This window comes from Terrapene carolina, unplaced genomic scaffold (assembly GCF_002925995.2).
Source record: "Terrapene carolina triunguis isolate 2854851 unplaced genomic scaffold, T_m_triunguis-2.0 Scaffold97, whole genome shotgun sequence".
NCBI lineage: Eukaryota > Metazoa > Chordata > Testudines > Emydidae > Terrapene > Terrapene triunguis.
In genome coordinates, this window is record NW_020664448.1 from 918400 (window position 1) to 930590 (window position 12191).

At 55.6% G+C, this 12191-nt stretch overlaps 1 protein-coding gene across 4 annotated transcripts in view; it reads right to left on the reverse strand.

The window, feature by feature from the left end:
* Positions 1–12191, reverse strand: part of RELT (RELT TNF receptor) — a 78417-nt gene that overhangs the window by 23878 nt on the left and 42348 nt on the right. For all 4 annotated transcript variants that reach the window (XM_026651695.2, XM_026651692.2, XM_026651693.2 and 1 more), the window contains exons 3-5: positions 3389–3502; positions 2774–2952; positions 1786–1871 (exon numbers count right to left, since the gene is read on the reverse strand). In XM_026651695.2, the coding sequence (XP_026507480.1) occupies positions 1786–1871; positions 2774–2952; positions 3389–3502 (379 nt within the window). The remainder of the gene's footprint in view (positions 1–1785; positions 1872–2773; positions 2953–3388; positions 3503–12191) is intronic.

The window sequence follows — 12191 nt, forward strand, 5'->3', positions numbered from 1 at the left end:
TTGGGTGGTACAAACAGGCAATCCACATGACCAGACGTGTGTCTGCAGTTATGAGTTTTTACCATTATAGTTACCAGCCCCACTAACTAAATCCCCATCTACATAAATTCCCCTTGCAGGTCCTGTCAGTCATGGTGTTCTCCCCTTTCCTGTCCCCAGCAATGGCGTTGCTGCGCGCTGTGACAATAGCTGAGGCGCTGCGCCCTAGAAGTGGCTGCATTACAGGGATCTCCTGCTTTAACACATTGTTTATATTACAACAGCGCCTAGAGGCCAGAGCTTTGCTGGGCTAGGCCCTGTGCAAACTCCGAACACGAGACAATGCCTAGCCTAAGGCGCTCACATGGAGCGCTCTTTCTCTAACTCCAGAGGCGTTGGCAGCGACTCTGCAGGTGAAGATCTGCACTTAAAGCGGGACTCCAATCCCGCCCCTTCACGTGTCAATCAGAACCCCCTGGCACAAGAGGTCTGCAGAAGAACAATTGGATTTGAGGCAGTTTCTCCTTTAGCGAATTCTGCATTGCACCTGCCGAAGTGCTTTAATGAAGCGTTGGCACAAAGAGTGCTTTATAAATACATTACTGGGGAGGCATAAATCGCCGTGGGACTGAAATAGCTCAAAGAATGTGCAAGTCAAACGGAGCGACCGAGAGCATGCTGGAGTCCCTGCCATCCCCAGCTGCCAGGCAATTCTCAGAGCCAAGAGGTTGGGCTTTTTCTACCCGAGTGGCCAACAGACAAGCTGCTGGCCAGGGCCAGCAGGTCAGCAGACCACATCAGGGATCGGTGGGGATCTGCACTTGCACTGCTCTGGCTCCTGGGGGGATCCCACCTCAGTGGTGGTTTAGGTTTCAGATGCTCTTTTGTCCTGCTCTTTAAAACCCCTCCGTGCTTCTCTTTTCACTGATTGGGTGCGGTCACTTTCCTTGTTTTCCAGAGCAGGGGTGGGTGAAATAGATCCAGGGTCTGCCTGTGCAACTCTTCTCCCCACCCAAGAACTGTCCCTTCTGCCTGAGAGGGCGGGACACGTGGTCATCTGCCCCTAAAGGAGGCTCCCCCCTTCTCTGGGAGATCATGGGCATTCTCCTTTCCTGGCAGCACACCTGGTCTCTGCTAGACAGGCAGAGAAAGGTATTACAGTCCAGATAGGACTGGTCCCCTGTCCGGATGGGTTCCCCCTTCTCTGACTCCCACCATCTCCAGCTGCGCCTGCTGGCCAGCGTTCCCTCTAATTTTTTAGATCCATGGGCGGAATGAATTGTGTTATGTGCACCAATATGGAGGTGATGTGTGGTGGGGGTGGGGCGAGGGCTTTGGAGTGTGGGAGGGGACTCAGGGCTGGGGCAGAGGGTTGCGGTGCAGGGGGTGAGGGCTCCAGCTGGGGGTGCAGGCTCTGGGGTGAGGAGTTCAGGGTGCTAGGGTGAGGCCGGGGCTGCGGTGCCTCTCCCCGCCGCAGCCTGGCACGCCCCAACTTGCTCCCCGCCCACCCCCTACCTCTCTCCTCTCCAGGCCCCTTGATGGCCGCGCAGCTTAGAGGGAACTTAAGCTGCTGGGTCTGCGATTGCGCAGCGGCAGGGCTGCCCTGGGTGATCACAGGTCCAGCAGGGCAGAGGACTGGCCATGCGTGTAGTGATTCGAATTCTGTCTCCCTGAACTGCACGGAGACAGTCTCAGTGGGCAGCAGAGGCTCCCAAAAGGAGATCGTCCTCCCTTTTGGCCCTGACCCATGGTAACGCCGAGCGTGACGGCTGTGGTGTCCGTTCCCCTCTCGCCGTTTACACTAACCTGGGCAGCCCGGCATGCCTTTGGGAGCAGAGGAGCATGGCAGGCATTCGGCTGTTGGGTCCGTCTCTCCTTCAGGGCTGTAAAACCTGCCAAGAGCAAAGAGGTTAGCAAAGAACCGAACACAGATTGAGGCCACGGCTGGCAGTTAAACAGCCCACAGGCGTTCTCTGGGGACGGGGGCAGCTGCTACAAATTCCAGCTCAGACAAAGCCTGACTACAGTGGACACAGGTTACATTCCCTGCACGCCATCTTTCCTACTCTGCACTGCTAAGCATCTGCCACGTTCCACCCCAGAAGTGGCTGCATTTAGTGGTGGGGCAAAGCCATCTCTAGCTAGTTTATACAGTGCTTGGAAAGCATTTTCAGAGCAAAGTGCAAGACAGTTTCCCCCAACAGGGAAAGGAAGGTGTATGCTCATCACCCCTTCACCAAATCTCTTTGACTCACTGGATTTGCATGGGCCAGACTCACCCACTCTGGAGCTAGTCAGTAGCCCGGAGCAAGAGAGGACTAAACTAGGGAGTTTCTCTCCTCCCTCTTGCCTGAAGGATACCGGCTTGGAGGAGCTGAGCCAAGTGCCTTCTAGTGACTCACGCGACCACTCACAGGCAACCGCCTTCCTGCTCAGCAGCTTGGATATTTGCTGTCCACGGTGCACTGAGGTTGCCAGGCAGCCAGAAGCGTTCCCACTCGACAGGGCTACGCCAGCCCTGCTAGCTCGTCTTCGATCTAATAACACCCTGCAGACGGGCCCTCACTAACCACTCCTTATGCCCAACAGCTCAGAGCCAGATCCACAAAAGCTGCTGGATTCGGGCCCTGTCCACTGTAGCGTTTTTGAAGTCCTTACACACACGGTTACCCCCTGGGAGGCTGGCAAGAATTGGGACCCTCAATTTGCAGATGCCACCCAGCTCTGTGCACGGGCCCGACTCCCATCCCCACTGCACTGCCCACATGAGGACAAGCCACAAAGCAAAAGTTACCCTGGCATGCAGCCTCCACACTGGCTGTCTGCTGTGGCTGTCCCAGGGCTGGCGTGGACCCTCTTCCTGGCCTCACAGGCGGTCTGAGGCAAGCAAGGCGCCGTGCCATGGCTGGCTGAGAAGGTGCCCCGAGAGCAGGCTCGACAGGTCATGCCTAGGCCTTGCCCAGAGCCGCACTTCTACAGGAGAAGAAACGGAGAGGGAGTCAGGAGGGGAGCTGGCACCGTCGGCCACCCCTATGGCGCAGCAAGCTCCTCTCTGCGCCAACGGGTCTCTTCTCTGAGCTGCAGGGAGAGATCAGTCCCCATGGCCCGTTCCACCCACAGCCTCTCTGCTCAGGCTACCAACCAGCGCTAACTGGGACTGAAGTGCTCCAGCAGCCCACCGCACAGAGGCCACCCATCGCCAACCCCTGGTTTGTACTGGGCTGGGTCTGAATCAGTGAAAGGGCTTTAATCTCCACCCCACCCTCCCAGGGCAATCTGCGGAGCCATGCGCTTCCTGATTGCATCAAGGGCTGGGCAGGACAGACACCCCCATCCCATCCCCGGGCAATACTGCTGCTCAAGCTGCTGCCCAGCAGCCCCTTGCTAAGTAGCCGGTAGAATGGCTTACCCTATCCGGCTCCTCTCCGGGGGGACACTCCGCACAGGGGGCACAGTCCCCCTCCAAGGTCCAGTATTCCTGCTCCCCACATGCCAGCGCCCATGCCCGGTGCCGGCTCAACAGCTGAAAAGAGACAAGGCAGCGATGGGAATCCGGGAGCACTGCTGCTTCCCAATGCTCCCGCCCCTTCTCCTTGGGCTCACAGTCCGTGGGGACCAGCCTCCTACTGGGAGGAGGCACCATCCATGCACTGGGAGGAGACACCGTCACCATGGTCCTCTGCTGCTGCTTGGTGGCCCCAAGGCCCTCATCCAGAGAGTCTCCAAGAGCATTTTCTGCCTTCTAGGAGGATCTGGCAGCAGCTGGCAAGGGAAGAGTCCAGGCAAGTCATTGCTAGTCCCTTTCCCACCTCCAGGCTGGGCAGGGCTTCCCCCTACATGACACCCATGCTTATAGGAAGGGTCTCCAGAGAGGAGGCTCCCACTGCTTCCCTTTGGGAGTGGTTTACATCTCCAGGGCAGCCTGATGCCCATCAGGTACAGACGGGGGCCCCAGGTTGCTTCATCAGAGTCGCTTGCAGGGCGTCTCACTCGCCACAAATAATTTCTGGAGGGGAAGGACAGTTAGCTGGAAGACACGGACCCAGGCAGGACCAGTCCCCCCCAGCCTGTGACCTCCACAGAGTACGCGAGTAGCTTTGCCTTCAGGGCAGGCAGGTGAGCACAGCGCATTGGGAGGGGCTGATGGACCTGCCCCCATGCTACAGAAGAGCTGGCTTGCCCAGGCCCATCACCCTGGTATCTGAGCACCTCCAGCCTGCCAGCTCAGCCCTCAGCAGGATTCCATTGGGACAAGTCTCTCCCTTAAAAAAAACAACCCCCACCCTGGGGGAGGGGGGGGGGTGGTCAATGGCACTCTGTCCTGCAGCAAGCCTGCAACAGCAACGCAAGCAGTGTCCCAGATACACAGCCAGCAACCCCTTCCCATAAGCACAACTGGGAGACAAGAGCCAGCCCAGCACCGCCTGCTTCCTGAGCTAAGTGGGGAAATGGTCCCGCTACTGTGGGGCACTTTCCTGGCTTCTGCACTACCCCAGTGGCATTGGCTAGTGAAAGGATCTGAGACCTCACTCCCACTCCCTTTACCCAGAGGCCTGCCTGACCTCCAGGGCTCCTCTTCCTCCCTCCCGTGCGTCAGAGTCCAAAACCCCGACAAGGCTGGGCCCACAACTCCTGGGGGGCTCAACCCCCAATCTAGGACAGGGGCTTGGGTGTCCCCACTCCCTCCACACCGGCCACTTCCCTGACCCACTGATCACTACATTAAGTTCAAACCAATTCCAATTTATTAAACAGCAACGATAAGAAAGATAGGGGGAAAAGGTCAAAGGAACAGGGGCCCCGCCCTGTGGCCACAGGGACCACCACAACCCGTGTCTCTGGGACGTAAGGGAAGTTCACAGCCTGTTCCTCACACGGCCCAGGCCCTGTCCCAGGCAGGGGGCAGCACCACCATGTTGCGCGATGGACACTTGACAAAAATACCGGACTTAGTGACTTAACTCTGCCCTACCCCACGCTGCCTCAGGCAGCGCCAGCTCACACGGCGGACGGGCCCTGATTTTTCTTCATCCCTTCCCCTTTCTTTTTGTATTGGGAAAGGGTCAGCCAAAAACCCCAACAGCCCCCTTACACTTCATCACCGCCACGCTGCCTCCCCAGGGGCGCGCAGGCAGGATGGCAACGATAGGACCATGTAACACCCAGAGAGAAAAGGCAGGGGGAGGTGAGATCTTTTATTGGACCAACTTCGGTTGGTGAGAGACGAGCTTTCGAGCCACACAGAGCTGATCCTCAAGCTGGACAACAGAAGCTGGTCCAATAAAAGACAACCTCACCCACCGTCTCTCTCTAATATTACTCCTGGGGGGATTCTGCATGACCGTGCACCCACAGAAAACACCCCCACCCCGCAGAATTCCTGGGCTTCCCTGCAAAAAAACGGGGGGGCGGGGGGGGGGGGGGGGGGGGGAGAAGAGGACCATGGGTGAAGTTTTTGGGGAGCCATTGTCTCCCCCAGAGGCGAGGCATGGGGGGCACACAGGATTACATGCTGCTGCCCCCCCCCACCTCATTTCTGCAAGCGCAGAGCTACCCAGCTGAAGGAGGCTGCGTCAATGGCTCCCTGCAGCTGAACGCAGCCTCCTGGGTCCTAGGGGCAGTCGTGTTCCCCTTGTGTGTGCTGGGAGCCTTCCTGTTTTCTGTGCAACAGAGTGCCCGCGGTGGGGCTGGGGGGGGGGGGGAGAACGGGGGGGGGGGGGGGGGGGGGGTGGGGGGATCATGGGGGGGGGAGCAGGCATGCGGCATCCACTTGGCAGCAGCTAAGGCTCCCCTGTTAAGTAGGCCCATCGAACCCTCACCTTGACAAGCCCTACCCCCCTACACCTGAACCCCACCACCGAGCCCCCCACACCCAGACCCTCCCCCCCGCTGAGCCCCGTTGCCCCTGCACCCGAGCCCCTGTGCATCCAGATCTCCCACTGAGCTGCCCGCACCCAGAAACCTCTCACCCCACACCTGGATTCCGCCCCCCCCCCCCCCCACTAAGCCCCTCCACACTTGGATCCTGCTGGGCTGAGCCTGCCCAGCCACACCTGGTGCGCCTGGCGCAGAGGGGCAGGACCCCAGAGTGTTCTGGGGCAGGCCTGGCCCTTGCACTGTGTCAGGGTCAGGTGCAGCCTCACAGCCAAGACCCTGTACAGGAGGAGGTGGGGGCTTCAGGGTGATCTCCCGCCTCAATGCATTCAGTGGCCTGTGCTCCCCACTGCCATGCTGGAGCCACATTTTATTGACAAATAAAGTTTTGCAGAATTTTAAAATATTGTGTGCATCATTTTTAGGCGCAGAATTCCCTGGGAATGACACGGCTTCAACTTCACTGCACACAGCCTACGCCACACAGCCCTGGGACTGGCTCTCTGCTCCCCTCTGCCCCCAGAGCTGGGCTTGACTCTGCTGGATAGTGGCTGGGGCCATACGGTTCCAGGAGGAACTTACTAACCCTGGCAGCCACCCACTAGCACTGAACAGGGAGGGCCCAGCTGCACTGATAGCTCCGATTCTGACTTGGATCCAAGCCCAAGGGCCAAAGCAAGATGCTCATTAGACCCAAGTGCGTTGGTTTAGGTAGGTTATAAGCAGCCTGTGTCACCCTCCGAGTAGGGAGCCAATCAAGTCAGGGTGAGGGTTACGTCGTGCCTCCCACAAGCTAATCCCTAGGCAAGCTCCTGTCCCGCTCCCTGCAGGTGGGATGTGGTAGCTACAGCTGCCTCTGGGGAAGCAGAGAGAAGAGCTGCAGACAGCTGGCGTCCGACAGCCCTGGGGCAAGGCAGGAACAGGAACAATCCCTCCACCTGCCAACTCCCCCCTCCTAGCCCCACTACCAGATAAAAGCGCTGCCAGGCAACCCCTGCACACCGTCTGAACAAGCAAACAAAGCACTAGGCTACTTATCGGCACAAAAGCGGACGCAGCGGCTCTTGCCGAGACCGAGCGCGGTACTGGTCACTTCAGAAACCACCACTCAGCCCCGGACAGAAAAAGATTGGAAGGTGGGAGCCTTGTGACAGCACTCACCTAGCCTGTTCTAGCGGGCGTTTGCTTGGCCCTGTGTTTCTCCAAGAGGCAGCACTAGTTACCTGCTCCTTTCAGGTTCTCCAGCTATGTTCTCCCCCACTACCGCAGATCCAGCCCCCTGAATGCCAGTATTGCTACGCCCTTGCTACGCCCAGCAGCTAGGAGTGTTACGATAGCCCTTCCTCTTAGGAGCAGGAAACGTGAGGCTGGACGGCCCAGTGGCCTGATCTGGGATGGCATAGCCTATGGAAAGGAGATTGGTCCCCAGTTTAGGCTAGAGACCCAGGGCCGGCTCTAGGCACCAGCAAAACAAGCTGGTGCTTGGGGCGGCACATTTTTAGTGGCGGCATGGCCGGCGCCAGAATGCCGCCCCTAAAAATGTGCCCCGGCCGCCCTAGCTCACCTCCGCTCTCAAACCTGGGAGGGAGGGGGAGACTCCAAGTGGCAACGGCGCAGGCACCGCTTCTCCCCCTCCCTCCGAGGCAGGGGGGGGGGGGAGGTGGGGGGGGGGGGGGGGGGGGGTAAAAAAAAAAAGGGGGGGGGGGGCAGCCAAAATTGTTTTAGCTTTGGGCGGCAAAAATCCTACAGCCGGCCCTGTAGAGACCCCCCCATGTCACTAAACGGAGAGGCACAATGCAGGCTGATAAGTTTCGGGAATCCCCAGCAAGGGGTGTGCGACACTTTCTAGCACAACAGCTAGTGCAGGAGAACCAGGAAGTGAAACTGGACGGGCTAGTGTCACACGCCAAGCTCAGGGAAACACAAAAGAGTTACATGCAGCATCAGTGGCCAGCCTGAAGAGGTCATTTCAGTTCTGATCATGGCTGCGTGCTTCCGCAGCACCTGCAGAGAACTCCTGTCCAGCAGGTAAATAGCTCACTGACAGATGGGTAAGTCATGGCTCAGAGCACCAGATCCTCAGCTGCTATCAATTCTCAGAGCTGAGGCAATTTATGCCAGCTGAGAATCTGCCCCAGAGAATTCCAGCGGCTTGCCCAGTGCTGGGCCAGAAGGAGAATTAGTAGCAGTCCCAGGTTTTGCCTCTCCTGGGACTGTTGGCAGAAGTAGCACTGCTGGACTTGGTCACAGCCGTTCTCCTCCCAGCTATTCAGCACCCCCCTGCCCATCAATGGAGGGTGGGGAGCCCCTGGTGGGTCACATGAATTTTCAGTTGTTTCATTCCCCTTTTTAAGAGGGCCTAAAATTCATGAGGACGCACAGGTTGGGTCCCAGTGGAGTCCAGAGCCCACTGGTGTAGGCAGAGAGCGTTGTCCCTGGGCAAGTAGCTTGCAAGTTGGCAACTCTGTGCCTTCTTTGGACAGGGGCACAGGGCACCAAGACAGGCACCGTTCATTGGCACGTTGTTCACTCATTGCGTTCGCCAATAGCAGGCTTGGTGGGGACAGCAGAGGGCAGCCCTCCCAGATTGCCCTCACTCCACATCGTAAACACGCTCAAGCGGTGACCATTTCTCAGGAAAGACGTAGAACAAAATGGATTCTCCCCACCCCCACGGGAGTTTTGAGTTTTTTGACCACACAAAAATTGATTCACAGATTTGTTTCAGTTCATTTCTTTGGCTTTCCTTTACCCCTTTTTTCCTTCCCTCACTCCTGTTCCACTCCCACTTTCTTCCACTGAAAAAAGGGAGGGAGGGAAGAAAAGGGAGGAAATCCCCCAAACTGAAGTGAAATAAATGTCTAAGTTAAAAGGTAAACTTGTTTCGGGGGGGGAGTGGGAGAGAGAGAGAGGAGGTGTCAAAGGATCACATGAAAGTGTTTGAGGAAAACAATGAAAATCTCTCAAAAGTTTTGGTTTTCTTCCAAGTGTCATTTTTCATTGGGGGTGGGGGAGGGGGGAATGGATGAAAAGATTTTGGCGAGCTCCGCTCTTTTTGAAGGCTGAATGTTTCACCTGTGATGTATCCACACTAACAAGCTAGGAACGAGGTTCTAACTCTGATCTCAAAGTGGGGCCTCAGTGCACAGCAGAGCTGAAATGACAAAGCCTGTATGAAGTGGGAGAGGCTAAACAAAGTTGAGTTATGGGTGTAATACATACATGAGTCCAGTCCCATGAAGAAGAGTTCAAAATAGAAACGGAGTGTATAAATAAAATGTCACGACTTTACAGTAAAAAGACTGAGGAATGCACATGGTGCATCATACACAGGCTAATTGGCAGATTGGTAGATATGAGTTAAAGAAGTGGCATGGCTTTTACAGAGGCAGTGTGGCCCAGGGGATAGAGCACAGGTGTGGGGCTCAGGAGATCTGGATTTTATTCCTGACTCTACTACTGGGTGACCTTGGGCAAGTCACTTTGCTGCTTTGTGCCTCCCCATCTGTAAAATGGGTGATTAATGATACTGATGTCCTCTGTAAAGTGTTTTGAGATCTGCTAAGGGAAAGCATTACATATGAGCTAGATATTTATTAATAAAGTGTTTTATATAATTATTTCAGTTTATACAGTATTACTTCAGCGTCCAGAAGCTATGATGGGTACTTTACATCAGAAATTTATTAAATTAATGCAAAATACATAATTGACCATTCACAAGGTACTGTCCTACCTGCAAAATTTTTTATTAAGCCTTTCAACAGTGTCATTCAAATGTCCCTTCACCTAAACTTTGCTTGTACCCAAACACCTCTGAAAAGGCTCTCTGGAGAGTTAAAGGTAATGCAAAACAGAACAAAATTGGCCTTGGAGCCCTTGTTTGGCTTCTTTACAACCTTTGAAGGTGGCCTGAAAGGATTTTCATTCAGTTTCTTTGCCTGCGTTTCTTTGCTTAAAACAAAAAGCAAAAACAGGAAATTCAGGACTTCTCTACCCTAGAAAACTATGGCAAGTGAAAAAAAAAATTAAGTTTAACATCTCACGAGACTGAAAGCAAAGGGAGTTTTAGTCATGACGACAGTAAACGCGCTGTTGGTTACAACTATCTAACTCCAAATGACTAGCAGAATCTCTGGAGAAAAGAAGTCTTAAAAATGCACCTTAATTAAAGGAGGGTGTTCTAAGCGCTCAGACATTCCAAAAAAGATCCTCCAACCAAACTAGATAAGGTGTTTTTGGTTAAAAATATATTAAAACAAGTAAGGGGAAAAAATTAAGAAAACTAAACAGACTATGAGGGATAAAAAAGGCCTGAGAAAGAAGCCAAAAAGAATGTAAAGCCAATTTTAAAAAAAAAATATTGTAGTGCCCCTTTAAATATGGGCTCTGGAAGACCAAAGATAGGGAGTGAATTTCAGAACTAAGAAGGCTGCAAGGAGCATGCCCTGCCAGCAACTCCCTTATATAGGTGCTCCAACTTGAGCATACCATATTGATTACAGCTGCACTGGGAAGAGAACCAGTCTCTCTTACATCTTGGGTACTAAGCTATAAAAGGTCAAAACCATAGCCTGTCTCCACCCAGCAGCTCACGAAGAAGCCAGGGAGTCACTGGTTATTAACTAATTTTGTCAATTTGTAAAGTGCTTTGAGATTCTCACCAGGAAGGCATTGCGGAGAGCCAGGTTAATATAACTAAGGGAAGGAAGAACGGGGCAAGCCCAGATCCCAGAGGCGTAGCGAGCGCCCTCCGTACCCTCCGACCGGAGGGGGCCCCGCAAGGAAGGGGGCCCCTAAAAGTGGCAAAATAAATACCGCATTCCAGTTTCTGCATTGTAAGGGGCCCCGCCCAGACATACGTTCGGAGGGGGCCACGTTCGGAGGGGGCCACGTTCTTTGTTGCTACGGCCCTGCCAGATCCTCTCATCTGAACCCCTGTTCTTGGGTCGGTTCCAAAGCTGGATGGGCCCTACCAGCCTGGTCTGAGCAGAGGTCAGCCGATTTTATAGAATGGCTACTATCTGGGCTGAGTAAATCACACCGCTGACACCAAAACCTCAGCCCTGATCCCTGTTTTAACCCTCCAAATGCTGTCTCCTCCCGCAGCGTAACTGAGGATGGGAATAGCACATTGCAGCAGTGAGACAGGGAATTGCATCTGTTTCCAAGTGGAGCACCCTGGGCTCTGCTGTCTGCAGCGCTTCCCAGCGCCAGAGTACACAGAGCAGCAAGCCACGAAACTATCCCCACCAGCAGGGCAGATTTCGGGAACCTGTTCTCTTACCACAGCAGTCAGGACCAGCTACTTATCAGCCAGCACAGCTCAGCTCTGACCTAATGCTTTGCATTTGCCCAGGGCCATCACTTCCCAGCCAAGGGTAATCAGGGATAGGCAAGGGGCACAGGGCAGTCAGGAATTCCCCTCAGCACTTCCTCTTTGTCCACAGGATGCGCCTTGGGGCAGCAGGCTAGCCATAACCAGGGTAATGGCCGCCCCCTCCTGTCCCTCAGCAGTGCCTCAGGGCAGATGAGTGAGTGGAGAGGCAGGCCAATGGGACCCTGTGTCCACAGCTTTTAAAGGGATCGAGCCGGAGCCGCCACATCGATTTATAGATATTGCAGCAAACCCGATGCCCAGCTCTGCCTCCGCGTCTCTACTGGATGGGGAGATGAGCTCAGGGATAAGGGCTCTCGGCAGAGGTGAAAGCAAGCCGGTACGGGCTGGTACGGAGGACCGGTAAGAAAAAGTGCAGTAGCTACTGGCAAGAAAATGGAGCACTCTCTCCCTGTCTGACTCCTCCTCCTGGCTCCAGCAATATTGAGGATCCGGGGGCCCGGCTCCACGAATGTTCGGGGCCTGGTCTCCCCCCCGGGCCCACCTGAGTGTGGGCTGGCCCCCTTTTGCTGCCCCCGCCCCCCGTGCACCTCCCTTCTGTGTCTCTCCCCTGAAGCTCCATGCTGCCTGCCTGCATTAACTGCCACCGCAGGGTCCTAGTGCCCCCCCCGCAACTACTGCCCGGGCAGGCTGCCCTTCCCCCTCAGACCCTTTCATTTTCCGGTGGGACCCTCCACCAGTACAACCACCCCCCCTGCCCGCAGTCACTGCTCTTGCCCCACGCTGGGCAAGGGGCAGCCCCATCCCCCACCCCCAGTGAGGCTACAGTGAGGGGCAGCAGCAGGAGAGGAGGCGCACATGTGATGGCAGCCCCCCCCTCCGGCATGGCACCCACCACAGGGGAGGCGAGAGGGATTCCTGGACCTGAGAGGGGCCCTAGGAGCACGTGCAGTGACAGTGGGGGGGGGGGTGTGTGTGCTGCCGGGGGGGGGGGGGGGGG